Source organism: Tachyglossus aculeatus, chromosome 22 (assembly GCF_015852505.1).
Source record: "Tachyglossus aculeatus isolate mTacAcu1 chromosome 22, mTacAcu1.pri, whole genome shotgun sequence".
In the NCBI taxonomy this organism is placed as follows: domain Eukaryota; kingdom Metazoa; phylum Chordata; class Mammalia; order Monotremata; family Tachyglossidae; genus Tachyglossus; species Tachyglossus aculeatus.
In genome coordinates, this window is record NC_052087.1 from 57,328,044 (window position 1) to 57,343,891 (window position 15,848).

The window sequence follows — 15,848 nt, forward strand, 5'->3', positions numbered from 1 at the left end:
GCAGCGTGGCTCAGTGGAAAGAGTACGGGCTTTGGAGTCAGAGGTCATGGGTTCAAATCCCGGCTCCGCCACTTGTCAGCTGTGTGACTTTGGGCAAGTTACTTGACTTCTCTGTGCCTCAGTTCCCTTATCTGTAAAATGGGGATTAAGTCTATGAGCCCCACGTGGGACAACCTAATCACTTTGTATCCTCCCCAGCGCTTAGAACAGTGCTTTGCACACAGTAAGTGCTTAATAAATGACATCATTATTATTATTACCAAGTCACTTCACTTCTCTGTGCCTCAGTTAACTCATCTGTAAAATGGGGATGAAGACTGTGAGCCCCCCCGTGGGACAACCTGATCACCATGTAACCTCCCCAGTGCTTAGAACAGTGCTTTGCACGTAGTAAGTGCTTAATAAATGCCATCATTATTATTATTCTCTGGGCCTCAGTTAACTCATCTGTAAAATGGGGTTGAAGACTGTGAGCCCCCCGTGGGACAACCTGATCACCTTGTAACCTCCCCAGCACTTAGAACAGTGCTTTGCACTTAGTAAGCGCTTAATGAATGCCATCGTTATTATTATTATCATTAAATACGATTGAATGGATGAATTGGGAAGAGAGGGGAGGAGGAGAAGAAGAAAGAAGGGAGGAAGAGGAGGGGGAAGAAGAAGAGGAGAGGAGGAGGAAAATCCTATTTAAAGCACATCTGTTTCGCATTAAAGGCAAGCCGGCTGTTTGTGTCTTCTTCTAGACTGTGAGTCCGTTGTTGGGTAGGGACCGTCTCTATATGTTGCCAACTTGGACTTCCCAAGCGCTTAGTACAGTGCTCCGCACACAGGAAGCGCTCAATAAATACGATTGAATGAATGAATGAATGTCTCTCTCTGTGTCTGTCTCCCTTTCTCTCTCTGTCTCTCTCTCTGAGCCAGGCCTATCCCCCCTCCAACAGCCACCCTACCTCCTTCCCATTCATTCATTCAATCGTATTTATTGAGCGCTTACTGTGTGCAGAGCACTGTACTAAGCGCTTGGGAAGTCCAAGTCGGCAACAAAGAGAGACGGTCCCTACCCAACAACGAGCTCACAGTCTAGAAGGGGTACACAGATGACGAAACAAAACGTGTGGACAGGTGTCAAGTCGTCAGAACAAATAGAAATAAAGCGAGATGCACATCATTAACAAAATCAATAGAATAGTAAATATGTCCAAGTCAAATAAATAGAGTAATAAATCTGTACAAACATATAGAGAAGCAGCGTGGCTCAGTGGAAAGAGCACGGGCTTTGGAGTCAGAGGTCATGGGTTCGAATCCCAGCTCCACCACATGTCTGCTGTGTGACCTTGGGCAAGTCACTTAACTTCTCAGAGCCTCAGTGACCTCATCTGTAAAATGGGGATTAAGACTGTGAGCCCTCTGTGGGACAACCTGATCACCTTGTAACCTCCCCAGTGCTTAGAACAGTGCTTTGCATATAGTAAGCGCTTAATAAATGCCATTATTATTATTATTACAGTGCTTTGCACACAGTAAGCATTCAAATATGAATGAATGAATGAGTAGCAGATAGTTATTATTATTATTACATCATTAACAAAATCAGTAGAATAGTAAATATGTCCAAGTCAAATAAATAGAGTAATAAATCTGTACAAACATATAGAGAAGCAGCGTGGCTCAGTGGAAAGGGCCTGGACTTTGGAATCAGAGGTCATGGGTTCAAATCCCAGATCTGCCAACTGTCAGCTGTGTGACTTTGGGCAAGTCACTTCACTTCTCTGGGCTCAGTTACCTCATCTGTAAAATGGGGATTAAAATTGTAAGCCCCTCATGGGACAACCTGATCACCTTGTATCCCCCCAGCACTTAGAACAGTGCTTTGCACATAGTAAGCGCTTAATAAGTGCCATCATTATTATTATTATTCTCTGGCCTCAGTTCCCTCATCTGTAAAATGGGGGTTAAGACTGTGAGTCCCCCATGGGACAACCTGATCACCTTGTAACCTCCCCAGTGCTTAAAACAGTGCTTTGCACATAGTAAGCGCTTAATAAGTGCCATCATTATTATTATTATTCTCTGAGCCTCAGTTCCCTCATCTGTAAAATGGGGGTTAAGACTGTGAGTCCCCCATGGGACAACCTGATCACCTTGTAACCTCTCTAGCGCTTAGAACAGTGCTTTGCACATAGTAAGCGCTTAATAAGTGCCATCATTATTATTATTATTGTTCTCTGAGCCTCAGTTCCCTCATTTGTAAAATGGGGGTTAAGACTGTGAGCCCCCCCATGGGACAACCTGATCACCTTGTAACCTCCCTAGCGCTTAGAACAGTGCTTTGCACATAGTAAGCGCTTAATAAGTGCCATCATTATTATTATTATTCTCTGAGCCTCAGTTCCCTCATCTGTAAAATGGGAGTTAAGACTGTGAGCCCCCCATGGGACAGCCTGATCACCTTGTAACCTCTCCAGTGCTTAGAACAGTGCTTGGCACATAGTAAGCGCTTAATAAGTGCCATCATTATTATTATTACTGTTCTCTGAGCCTCAGTTCCCTCATTTGTAAAATGGGGGTTAAGACTGTGAGCCCCCCCCATGGGACAACCTGATCACCTTGTAACCTCCCTAGCGCTTAGAACAGTGCTTTGCACATAGTAAGCGCTTAATAAGTGCCATCATTATTATTATTATTATTCTCTGAGCCTCAGTTCCCTCATCTGTAAAATGGGGGTTAAGACTGTGAGCCCCCCATGGGACAACCTGATCACCTTGTAACCTCTCCAGTGCTTAGAACAGTGCTTGGCACATAGTAAGCGCTTAATAAGTGCCATCATTATTATTATTATTGTTCTCTGAGCCTCAGTTCCCTCATCTGTAAAACGGGGATTAAGACTATGAGCCCCCCGGGGGACAACCTGATCACCCTGTAACCTCCCCAGTGCTCAGAACAGTGCTTTGCACATAGTAAGCGCTTAATAAGTGCCATTATTATTATTATTATTCTCTGAGCTTCAGTTCCCTCATCTGTAAAATGGGGATTAAGACTGTGAGCCCCACGTGGGACACACACACACACACACACACCTTGTATCCCACCAGTGCTTAGAACAGTGCCTGGCACATAGTAAGCACTTAACAAATGCCATCATTGTATTATCATTATTATTATTATTATTAATATTATTATTATTATATGGGGCTCACAGTCTAAGTGGGAGGGAAATGGGTATTAGCATGGCCTAGTGGCTAGAGGCTGGGCCCAGAAGTCAGAAGGTCATGGGTTCTAATCCTGGCTCTGCCTCTTATCCGCTGTGTGACCTTGGGCAAGCCATTTCACTTCTCTGGGTCTCAGTTATCTCATCTGTAAAATGGGGATTGAGACCACAAGCCCCACGTGGGACAGGGACCGTATCCAACCCAATTTGCTGGGCTCCACCCCAGCGCTTAGGACAGTGCCTGGCACATAGTAATCAATCAATCAATCAATCAATCATACTTATTGAGCACTTACTGTGTGCAGAGCACTGTACTAAGCGCTTGGGAAGTCCAAGTTGGCAACATATAGAGACAGTCCCTACCCAACAGTGGGCTCACAGTCTAGAAAGTGGGCTCACAGTGTAGAATTGCTTAATAGTAATAGTAATCGCTTCACAGATACCATCATGATTACAGTGCGTGGCTCAGTGGAAAGAGCCCGGGCTTGGGAGTCAGAGGTCATGGGTTCAAATCCCGGCTCCGCCAGTTGTCAGCTGTGTGACTTTGGGCAAGTCACTTTGCTGCTCTGGGCCTCAGTGTAAAATGGGGATTAAGACCGTGGGACAACCTGATCACCTTGTAACCTCCCCAGCGCTTAGAACAGTACATAGTAGGCGCTTAATAAATGCCATCATCATCATCATTATTATTATTATTACGGTATAAATCCCCATTTTGCGGATGAGAGAATTGAGGCCCAGCACGCGAGGCGTGAGCAGACAAGCGGCGGAGCCGGGATTAGAACTCGGGTCGGTGGACTCCGAGGCCCGGAACAGTGGTTTGCACATAGTAAGCGCTTAACAAATGCCATCATTATTATTTTGGCCGATCCCAGTTTTCCGGCGGGATGGAGGGATCGTTGTCTGAGGTTTTGTCACGCTGCGTCCTGAAAGACGCTTCCTCTGCCCTGCTGGATTTCGGGTCGCCATTGTTGGCTAACAATACCACAGCTGCCGCAGTGTCCTGCTGCTATCTATTCTCCGCTTTCTCAGCCCGACCGTCCCCCAAATAGCTTTGTGCCTGTAGACCCCGTCTCCCCCATCCCCCCCGTGAAAGGTCACGGGGATCCCGGGGACCACTGAACTGGTTTTTTTCAATTTTTTGAAAAAAAATTGGTATTTGTTAAGCGCCCACTAATTGCCAGGCACTGCACTAAGCGCTGGGGTAAGAAGAAGCATAGTAAGCCCTTACTCTGTGCAAAGCACTGTTCTAAGCGCTGGGGAGGTTACAGGGTGATCAGGTTGTCCCACTGGGGGCTCACAGTCTTAATCCCCATTTTACAGATGAGGGAACTGAGGCCCGGAGAAGTGAAGTGACTTGCCCAAAGTCACCCAGCTTCTAGACTGTGAGCCCACTGTTGGGTAGGGACCGTCTCTATATGTTGCCAACTTGGACTTCCCAAGCGCTTAGTACAGTGCTCTGCACACAGTAAGCGCTCAATAAATACGATTGATGATGATGATGATGATGGAAAGAGTCCGGGCTTTGGAGTCAGAGGTCACGCCAACTCATACTTCCCAAGCGCTTAGTCCAGTGCTCTGCACACAGTAAGCGCTCAATAAATATGACTGAATGAATGACTGAAATCCCGGCTCCGCCAATTGTCTGCTGTATGACTTTGGGCAAGTCACTTCACTTCTCTGGGCCTCAGTTCCCTCATCTGTCAAATGGGGATCAATCAATCAATCAATCAATCGTATTTATTGAGCGCTTACTGTGTGCAGAGCACTGTACTAAGCGCTTGGGAAGTACAAGTTGGCAACATATAGAGACAGTCCCTACCCAACAGTGGGCTCACAGTCAAGAAGAAGATTAAGATTGTGAGCCCCCCCCTTGGGACAACCTGATCACCTTGTAACCGCCCCAGCGTTTAGAACAGTGCTTTGCACATAGTAAGCGCTTAATAAATGCCATCATTATTATTATTACTATTATTAAGAGGAATTGTGGTATTTGTTAAGCGCTTACTATGTGCCAGGCACCGTACTAAGCTCTGGGGTGGATACAAGCAAATCGGGTTGGACACAGTCCCTGTCCCACGTGGGGCTCACAGTCTCCATCCCCATTTGACAGATGGGGTCACTGAGGCCCAGAGAAGTGAAGTGACTTGTCCAAGGTCACGCAGTGGACAGGTGGCAGAGCCGGGATTAGAACCCAGGACCTTTAGACTTGTGCCCTATTCAATACACCATGCTGCTTCGCAAGCACAATTTTCGAGTGACAAGGTACCCACAAGTTAATCAGGTGGGACGTGGCCCTGCGTAGAGCTCACCGTCTTAATCCCCATTTTGCAGACGAGGGGACCGAGGCCCAGAGAAGTGAAGTGACTTGCCCAAGGTCACACAGTAGGTTATTTATTTTACGTGTACCTATCTATTCTATTTATTTTATTTTGTTAGTATGTTTGGTTTTGTTCTCTGTCTCCCCCTTCTAGAATGTGAGCCCACTGTTGGGTAGGGACCGTCTCTATATGTTGCCAGCTTGGACTTCCCAAGCGCTTAGTACAGTGCTCTGCACACAGTAAGCGCTCAATAAATATGATTAAAAAAAAAAGTGAGAGCTCACCTCCTCCAGGAGGCCTTCCCAGACTGAGCCCCCTTTTTCCTCTCCTCCTCCCCACCCCCCCACCCTACCTCCTTCCCCTCCCCACAGCCCCTGTATAGATGTTTGTACAGATTTATTACTCTATTTATTTTACTTGGACATATTTACTATTTATTTTGTTAATAATGTACATCTAGCTTTAATGCTATTTGTTCTGACTATTTTGATCCCCGTCTACAGGTTTGGTTTTGTGGTCTGGCTCCCCCTTCTAGACTGTGAGCCCATTTTTGGGTAGGGACCGTCTCTAGATGTTGCTGACTTGGACTTCCCAAGCGCTTAGTACAGTGCTCTGCACACAGTAAGCGCTCAGTAAATACGATTGAATGAATGAATGAATGAATAATAATAATGATGGCATTTGTTAAGAGCTTATGTGCAAAGCACTGTTGTAAGCGCTGGGGAGGTTACAAGGTGATCAGGTTGTAGTAATAATAATAATGGCATTTTTGCACACAGTAAACGCTCAGTAAATACGATTGAATGAATGAATGAATGAATAATAATAATAATGATGGCATTTGTTAAGCGCTTATTATGTGCAAAGCACTGTTCTAAGCACTGGGGAGGTTACAAGGTGATCAGGTTGTAATAATAATAATGGCATTTATTATTATTACTAATAATAACTGTGAGCCCACTGTTGGGTAGGGACTGTCTCTGTATGTTGCCAATTTGTACTTCCCAAGCGCTTAGTACAGTGCTCTGCACATAGTAAGTGCTCAATAAATATGATTGATTAATAATGGCATTTATTAAGCACTTACTATGTGTAAAGCACTGTTCTAAGTACTGGGGAGGTTACAAGGCAATCAGGTTGTCCCACAGGGGGTTCACAGTCTTCATCCCCATTGTACAGATGAGGGAACTGAGGCACAGAGAAGTTAAGTGACTTGCCCAAAGTCACACAGCCGACAATTGGCAGAGCCGGGATTTGAACCCATGACCTCTGACTCCAAAGCCCGGGCTCTTTTCACTGAGCCATGCTGCTTCTCTAAGCGCTTATTAAGCGCTTACTTTGTGCAAAGCACTGTCCTAAGCGCTGGGGAGGTTACAAGGAGAAGCTGCTGTGGCTCAGTGGAAAGGGCCTGGGCTTTGGAGTCAGAGGTCATGGGTTCAAATCCCAACTCTGCCAACTGTCAGCAGGGTGACTTTGAGCAAGTCACTTCACTTCTCTGGGCTCAGTTACCTCATCTGTAAAATGGGGATTAAAATTGTGAGCCCCTTGTGGGACAACCTGATCACCTTATAACCTCCCCAGCGCTTAGAATACTGCTTTGCAAATAGTAAGCGCTTAATAAATGCCATCATCATTATTATTATTATTACAACCTGATCACTTTGTAACCTCCCCAGCACTTAGAACAGTGCTTTGCAAATAGTAAGTGCTTGATAAATGCCATCATTATTATTATTATTATTGTTATTACAACCTGATCACTTTGTAACCTCCCCAGCGCTTAGAACAGTGCTTTGTAAATAGTAAGCGCTTGATAAACGCCATCATCATCATTATTATTATTATTATTATTACAACCTGATCACTTTGTAACCTCCCCAGCGCTTAGAACAGTGCTTTGCACATAGTAAGCGCTTAACAAATACCAACATTATTATTATTATTATTATCAGGTTGTCCCACATGGGGCTCCCAGTCTTCATCCCCATTTTCCAGATGAGGCAACTGAGGCCCAGAGAAGTGAAGTGCCTCGCCCAAAGTCACACAGCTGACAACTGGCGGAGCCGGGATTTGAACCCATGACCTCTGACTCCAAAGCCCGGGCTCTTTTCCACTGAGCCACGCTGCTTCTCTAATGAGAATCAATCAATCGTATTTACTGAGCGCTTACTGGGTGCAGAGCACTGTACTGAGCGCTTGGGAAGTCCAAGTTGGCAACATATAGAGACGGTCCCTACCCAACAGTGGGCTCACAGTCTAATGAGAATGAGGTAGGAGGGGGAGAGGGGATTGAGGCCTTTAAAGCCAATGGTGAGACATTTTTGTTTGATGCGGAGGTGGATGTGGGGGATACTCTCCCCCTTTCAGACTGTGAGCCCACTGTTGGGTAGGGACCGTCTCTATATGTTGCCAATTTGTACTTCCCAAGCGCTTAGTACAGTGCTCTGCACACAGTAAGCGCTCAATAAATACGATTGATGATGATGATGACGATGGGCAACCACTGGAGGGTCTTGAGGAGTGGGGAGACATGAAATGAACGTTTTAGGCGGAAAAAGGACCCGGGCAGCGGAGTAATGTAATGTAATGTATTGGCATTTTTTAAGCGCTTACTATGTGGAAAGCACTGTTCTAAGCGCTGGGGGGGGATACAAAGTGATCAGGTTGTCCCACGTGGGGCTCACAGTCTTAATCCCCATTTTACAGATGAGGTAACTGATATCTATACATATATATATATATAGATATATGTAGATATATATGATATATATGTATATATATGATATATATATATATGTATATATATATACCTCATACAGATGAGGTAACTGATATAACAGATATATATATGAATATATATATGTTTGTACGTATTTACTACTCTATTTTACTTGTACATATTCTATTTATTTTATTTTATTAATATGTTTTGTTGTGTTCTCTGTCTCCCCCTTCTAATAATAATAATAATAATAATAATGACATTTGTTAAGCGCTTACTATGTGCAAAGCACTGTTCTAAGCGCTGGGGGGGGATACAAGGTGATCAGGTTGTCCCGCATGGGGCTCACAGTTATCATCCCCATTTTACAAATGAGGTAACTGAGGCTCCGAGAAGTTAAGTGACTTGCCCGAGGTCACTCAGCAGACATGTGGTGGAGCTGGGATTCGAACCCATGACCTCTGACTCCAAAGCCCGGGCTCTTTCCACTGAGCCACGATGTACATCTAATAATAATGGCATTTATTAAGCGCTTACTATGTGCAAAGCACTGTTCTAAGCGCTGGAGAGGTTACAAGGTGATCAGGTTGTCCCTGGTGGGGCTCACAGTCATAATCCCCATTTTACAGATGAGGTAACTGAGGCACAGAGAAGTTAAGTAACTTGCCCAAAGTCACACAGACTAGACTGTGAGCCCACTGTTGGGTAGGGACCGTCTCTAAATGTTGCCAACTTGTACTTCCCAAGCGCTTAGTCCAGTGCTCTGCACACAGTAAGCGCTCAATAAATACGACTGAATGAATGAATATATATATATATATATATATGTTTGTATGTATTTACTACTCTATTTTACTTGTACATATTCTATTTATTTTATTTTGTTAATATGTTTTGTTGTGTTCTCTGTCTCCCCCTTCTAGACTGTGAGCCCACTGTTGGGTAGGGACCGTCTCTAGATGTTGCCAACTTGGATTTCCCAAGCGCTTAGTCCAGTGCTCTGCACACAGTAAGCGCTCAATAAATACGATTGAATGAATGAATATATATATATATATATGTTTGTATGTATTTACTACTCTATTTTACTTGTACATATTCTATTTATTTTATTTTGTAAATATGTTTTGTTGTGTTCTCTGTCTCCCCCTTCTAGACTGTGAGCCCGCTGTTGGGTAGGGACTGTCTTTAGATGTTGTCAACGTGGACTTCCCAAGCGCTTAGTCCAGTGCTCTGCACACAGTAAGCGCTCAATAAATACGATTGAATGAATGAATGAAAGGTAACTGAGGCTCAGAGAAGTGAAGTGAGTTGCCCAAAGTCACACAGCAGACAGGTGGCGGCGCCGGGATTCGAACCCGTGACCTCTGACTCCAAAGCCCGGGCTCTTTCCACTGAGCCACGCTGCTTCTACATCATCAATCGTATTTATCGAGCGCTTACTGTGTGCAGAGCACTGGACTAAGCGCTTCACTACAGTGAAGTGCAGTCCACAGTGAAGTGTGGACTGCAGTGGGGAGAGACAGGAGGCCGGGAGGTCAGCGAGGAGGCTGATGCAGTCATCCAGGACTGTATATATGTATATATGTTTGTACATATTTATTACTCTATTTATTAATTTATTTATTTATTTTACTTGTCCATATCTGTTCTATTTATTTTATTTTGTTAGTATGTTTGGTTTTGTTCTCTGTCTCCCCCTTTTAGACTGTGAGCCCACTGTTGGGTAGGGACTGGCTCTATATGTTGCCAATTTGTACTTCCCAAGCGCTCAGTACAGTGCTCTGCACATGGTAAGCGCTCAATAAATACGATTGATTGATTGATTGATCCAGGAGGGAGAGGAGAAGTGATCGGACCTATGCGCCCATTACTCAGGTGTCCTGCCACCCCCCCAAACTCCTCCAACCCCCACCTCAGTGCCCCCAGAATGAGCCCCCTTTTTCCTCCCCCCCTCCCCATCCCCCCCCGCCCTACCTCCTTCCCCTCCCCACAGCACCTGTATAGATGTTTGGACAGATTTATTACTCTATCTATTTATTTATCTATTTTACTTGTACATATCTATTCTATTTTATTTTGTAGTATGTTTGGTTTTGGCTCCCCCTTCTAGACTGTGAGCCCACTGTTGGGTAGGGACCGTCTCTATATGTTGCCAATTTGGACTTCCCAAGCGCTTAGTACAGTGCTCTGCACACAGTAAGCGCTCAATAAATACGGTTGATGATGATGATGACGTTGCCAATTTGTACTTCCCAAGCGCTTAGTACAGTGCTCTGCTCACAGTAAGCACTCAATAAACACGATTGATGATGATGATGATTTATTACTCTATTTTACTTGGACCTATTTACTATTGAAGCAGCGTGGCTCAGGGGGAAGAGCCCGGGCTTTCGAGTCAGAGGTCGTGGGTTCGAATCCCGCCTCCGCCAATTGTCAGCTGTGTGACTTTGGGCAAGTCACTTCTCTGGGCCTCAGTGACCTCATCTGTAAAATGGGAATTAAGACTGTGAGCCCCCGTGGGACAACCTGGTCACCTGGTAACCTCCCCAGCGCTTAGAACAGGGCTTTGCACATAGTAAGCGCTTAACAAATACCATCATTATTATTATTATGAGAAGCAGCGTGGCTCAGTGAAAAGAGCACAGGCTTTGGAGTCAGAGGTCATGGGTTCGAATCCCGACTCCACCACATGACGGCTGTGTGACTTTGGGCAAGTCACTTCACTTCTCTGGGCCTCAGTGACCTCATCTGTAAAATGGGAATTAAGACTGTGAGCCCCCCTTGGGACAACCTGATCACCTGGTAACCTCCCCAGCGCTTAGAACAGGGCTTTGCACATAGTAAGCGCTTAACAAATGCCATCATTATTATTATTATGAGAAGCAGCGTGGCTCAGTGAAAAGAGCACAGGCTTTGGAGTCAGAGGTCATGGGTTCGAATCCCTACTCCACCACATGACGGCTGTGTGACTTTGGGCAAGTCACTTCTCTGGGCCTCAGTGACCTCATCTGTAAAATGGGAATTAAGACTGTGAGCCCTCTGTGGGACTACCTGATCCCCTTGTAACCTCCCCAGTGCTTAGAACAGTGCTTTGCTCATAGTAAGCACTTAACAAATGCCATCATTATTATTATTATGGGAAGCAGCATGGCTCAGTGAAAAGAGCCCGGGCTTTGGAGTCAGAGGTCATGGGTTCGAATCCCGACTCCACCACATGACGGCTGTGTGACCTCGGGCAAGTCACTTCACTTCTCTGGGCCTCAGTGACCTCATCTGTAAAATGGGAATTAAGACTGTGAGCCCCCGCGGGACAACCTGGTCACCTTGTAACCTCGCCAGCGCTTAGAACAGCGCTTTGCACATAGTAAGCGCTTAACAAATGCCATCATTATTATTATGAGAAGCAGCGTGGCTCAGTGAAAAGAGCACGGGCTTTGGAGTCAGAGGTCATGGGTTCGAATCCCGACTCCACCACATGATGGCTGTGTGACCTCAGGCAAGTCACTTAACTTCTCTGAGCCTCAGTGACCTCATCTGTAAAATGGGAATTAAGACTGTGAGCCCCCGTGGGACAACCCGATCACCTTGTAACCTCTCCATCGCCTAGAACAGTGCTTTGCACATAGTAAGCGCTTAACAAATGCCATCATTATTATTATCATTCTATTTATTTTGTTCATGATGTGCGTCTAGCTTTATTCCTATTTATCCCGACGACTCGACACCCGTCCACGTGTCTTGCTTCGTCGTCCGTCTCCCCCTTCTAGCCTGTGAGCCCGTCGGTGGGTAGGGACCGTCTCGCCACGTCACCGACTTGGACTTCCCAAGCGCTCAGTCCAGTGCTCTGCACACAGTAAGCGCTCAATAAATACGATTGAATGAATGAATGACCCTCTTCCTCTCCCCAGGTGATCCAGATGGACCAGAAACTCAATGTCATCACGGACATCCTCCAGCGCCTGGTCACCCTGCAGTCGGGGGACGTCCGGTCCCCCCAACCGGCCGGCCAAGCCCACCCTGATCCCCACCTACCTAGTAGCCCCCTCCCCACCTACGAGCAGCTGACCGGCCCCCGGAGACCCCCACAGAACCGCAGCTCCTGATGACCGGCGACTGGGAGCTTTGGACATCTCCCCAACCCACGGATCAGGGAACCGGCCTGGAGTGTTGCCAATTTATATTGCCAACCTCCCAAGCGCTCAGTACAGTGCTCTGCACACAGTAAGCGCTCAATAAATACGATTGATTGACTGATTGAGTGGCCTCTGGACCGGACACTCGGACTTGGGTGGGACTTTTAGACTCTGAGCCCACTATTGGGTAGGGACCGTCTCTATATGTTGCCAACTTGGACTTCCCAAGTGCTTAGTACAGTGCTCTGCACACAGTAAGCGCTCAATAAATACGATTGATTGACTGATTGAGTGGCCTCTGGACTGGACACTCGGACTTGGATGGGACTTTTAGACTCTGAGCCTACTATTGGGTAGGGACTGTCTCTATATGTTGCCAACTTGAACTTCCCAAGCGTCTAGTACAGTGCTCTGCACACAGTAAGCGCTCAATAAATATGATTGATTGACTGATTGAGTGGCCTCTGGACTGGACACTCGGACTTGGATGGGACTTTTAGACTGTGAGCCCACTATTGGGTAGGGACTGTCTCTATATGTTGCCAACTTGGACTTCCCAAGCGCTTAGTACAGTGCTCTGCACACAGTAAGTGCTCAATAAATACGATTGATTGACTGATTGAGTGGCCTCTGGACCGGACACTCGGACTTGGATGGGACTTTTAGACTGTGAGCCCACTATTGGGTAGGGACCGTCTCTATATGTTGCCAACTTGGACTTCCCAAGCGCTTAGTACAGTGCTCTGCACACAGTAAGCGCTCAATAAATACGATTGATGATAATGATGATGATGAAGGGGGTGGTGGGCATCCCTTCCCCTCCACCCCTACCACCTCTCCCCACCCTGTCACAATTTGCCCCTCTCAACCGGGCTCGAATGAGAAGGAGTGAGAGAATAATAATAAGAAGAAGAATGATAATGGTATTTGTTAAGCGCTTACTATGTGCCAGGCGGTGTACTAAGCGCTGGGGTGGTTGCAGGCAAATCATGTTGAACACAGTCTCTGTCCCACGTGGGGCTCACAGTCTTAGTAGCAGTGTGGTTCAATCAATCAATCAATCAATCAATCGTATTTATTGAGTGTTTACTGTGTGCAGAGCACTGTACTAAGCGCTTGGGAAGTACAAGTTGGCAACATATAGAGACAGTCCCTACCCAACAGTGGGCTCACAGTCTAGAAGTTCAGTGGAAGGAGCCCGGCCTTGGGAATCAGAGGTGGTGGGTTCTAATGCCGACTCCCCCACTTGTCTGCTGTGTGACCTTAGGCAAGTCACTTAACTTCTCTGTGCCTCAGTGACCTCATAATAATAATAATAATGGCATTTATTAAGCGCTTACTATGTGCAAAGCACTGTTCTAAGCACTGGGGAGGTTACAAGGTGATCAGTTTGTCCCACTGGGGGCTCACAGTCTTAATCCCCATTTTTACAGATGAGGTAACTGAGGCCCAGAGGAGTTAAGTGACTTGCCCAAAGTCACCCAGCTGACTAGTGGTGGAGTCAGGATTTGAACCCATAACCTCTGACTCCAAAGCCCAGGTTTTTTCCACTGAGCCACGCTGTTCTTATCTGTAAAATGGGGATTAAGACTGTGAGCTCCACGTGGTACAACCCCATTCATTCAGTCAGTCATTCAATCGTATTTATTGAGCGCTTACTGTGTGCAGAGCACTGTACTAAGCGCTTGGGAAGTACAAGTTGTCAACATCTAGAGACGGTCCCTACCTAACAATGGGCTCACCGTCTAGAAGGGGGAGATGGACAACAAAACAAAACATGTAGACAGGCGTCAAAATCACCTTGTATCTACCCCAGCGCTTAGAAGAGTGCTTGGCACATAGTAAGCGCTTAACAAATACTATCATCATCAACCGTATTTATTGAGCACTTACTGTGTGCAGAGCACTGTACTAAGTGCTTAGCACTGTACTACTACTAATAATAATGATGGCATTTGTTAAGCGCTTACTATGTGCCAAGCACTGTTCTAAGCACTGGGGAGGTAACAAGGTGATCAGGTTGTCCCACAGGGGGCTCACAGTTTTAATCCCCATTTTACAGATGAGGGAACTGAGGCACTGAGAAGTGAAGTGACTTGCCCAAAGTCACACAGCTGACAGTTGGCGGAGCTGGGATTTGAACCCATGACCTCTGACTCCAAAGCCCGGGCTCTTTCCTCTGCGCCACGCTGCCTCTTTATTTATTTATTTATTCGCTTAGAACAGTGCTCAGCGCTTAGAACAGTGCTTTGCACATAGTAAGCGCTTAATAAATGCTATTATTATTATTATTATTATTATTATTATTATTATTTAACAGATGAGGGAACTGAGGCCCAGAGAAGTGGAGTGGCTCTCCCAAGGTCACTCAGCCGACAAGCGGAGGAGCTGGGATTAGATCCCATGGCCTTCTGATTCCCGGGCCCGGGCGCTAGCTACTGCACCATCCAACCCCTCCCCATTGGGCTGGCATGGCTCAGTGGAAAGACCCCGGGCTTTGGAGTCAGGGGTCATGGGTTCAAATCCCGGCTCTGCCAACTGTCAGCTGTGTGACTCTGGGCAAGTCACTTCACTTCTCTGTGCCTCAGTTATCTCATCTGTAAAATGGGGGTTAAGACTGTGAGCCCCCCTGTGGGACAACCTGATCACCTTGTAACCTCCCCAGCGCTTAGAACAGTGCTTTGCACATAGTAAGCGCTTAACAAATACCATTATTATTATTATTATTATCTGAAGATCGAGGAAGCTTCCTCAGTTTCCCCTCAAAAGCCCCTTTCTCCTGGGGCATCCTCAGATATGATTCCCTCGCCCCGGCCCCAATAGCCATGGGAAAGATGAGGCTCCCTGAAATCCCAGCTGTTGGGAAGATGGGGCCGGTGTCTCCGGGTCCCAGATATGGGGGTGATGGGGGGTAGGAGGGTGGAGGGCTAGTGACCAGTGGGGAAGACGCCCCCCCCCCATATAATAATAATAATAATAAAATAATAATAATAATAATGGCATTTATTAAGCGCTTACTATGTGCCAAGCACTGTTCGAAGCACTGCGGAGGTTACAAGGTGATCAGGTTGTCCCACGGGAGGCTCACAGTCTTCATCCCCATTTTACTGATGAGGGAACTGAGGCCCAGAGAAGTGAAGTGACTTGCCCAAAGTCACACAGCTGACAAGTGGTGGAGCCAGGACTTGAACCCATGACCTCTGACTCCAAAGCCCGGGCTCTTCCCATTGAGCCACGCTGCTTCCCCCAATATAATATAATAATAATAATATGTGCCAAGCACTGTTCTATGCACTGGGGTAGATACAAGGTTCATTCATCCATTCATTCAACGGTATTTGTTGAGCGCTTACTGTGTGCAGAGAACTGTACTAAGCGCTTGGGAAGTACAAAGTCGGCAACATATAGAGACGGTCCCTACCCAACAGCAGGCTCGCAGTCTAGAAGGGGGAGACAGACGA

At 46.3% G+C, this 15,848-nt stretch overlaps 1 protein-coding gene across 1 annotated transcript in view; it reads left to right on the forward strand.

Moving 5' to 3' along the window:
* KCNQ1 (potassium voltage-gated channel subfamily Q member 1) overlaps positions 1–12,505 on the forward strand; it is a 192,278-nt gene extending 179,773 nt beyond the window's left edge. The window contains exon 18 of the mRNA XM_038765388.1: positions 12,163–12,505. Within this exon, the coding sequence (XP_038621316.1) occupies positions 12,163–12,357 (195 nt within the window). The 3' untranslated portion in view covers positions 12,358–12,505. The remainder of the gene's footprint in view (positions 1–12,162) is intronic.
* The last annotated feature ends 3,343 nt before the right edge of the window (positions 12,506–15,848 follow it).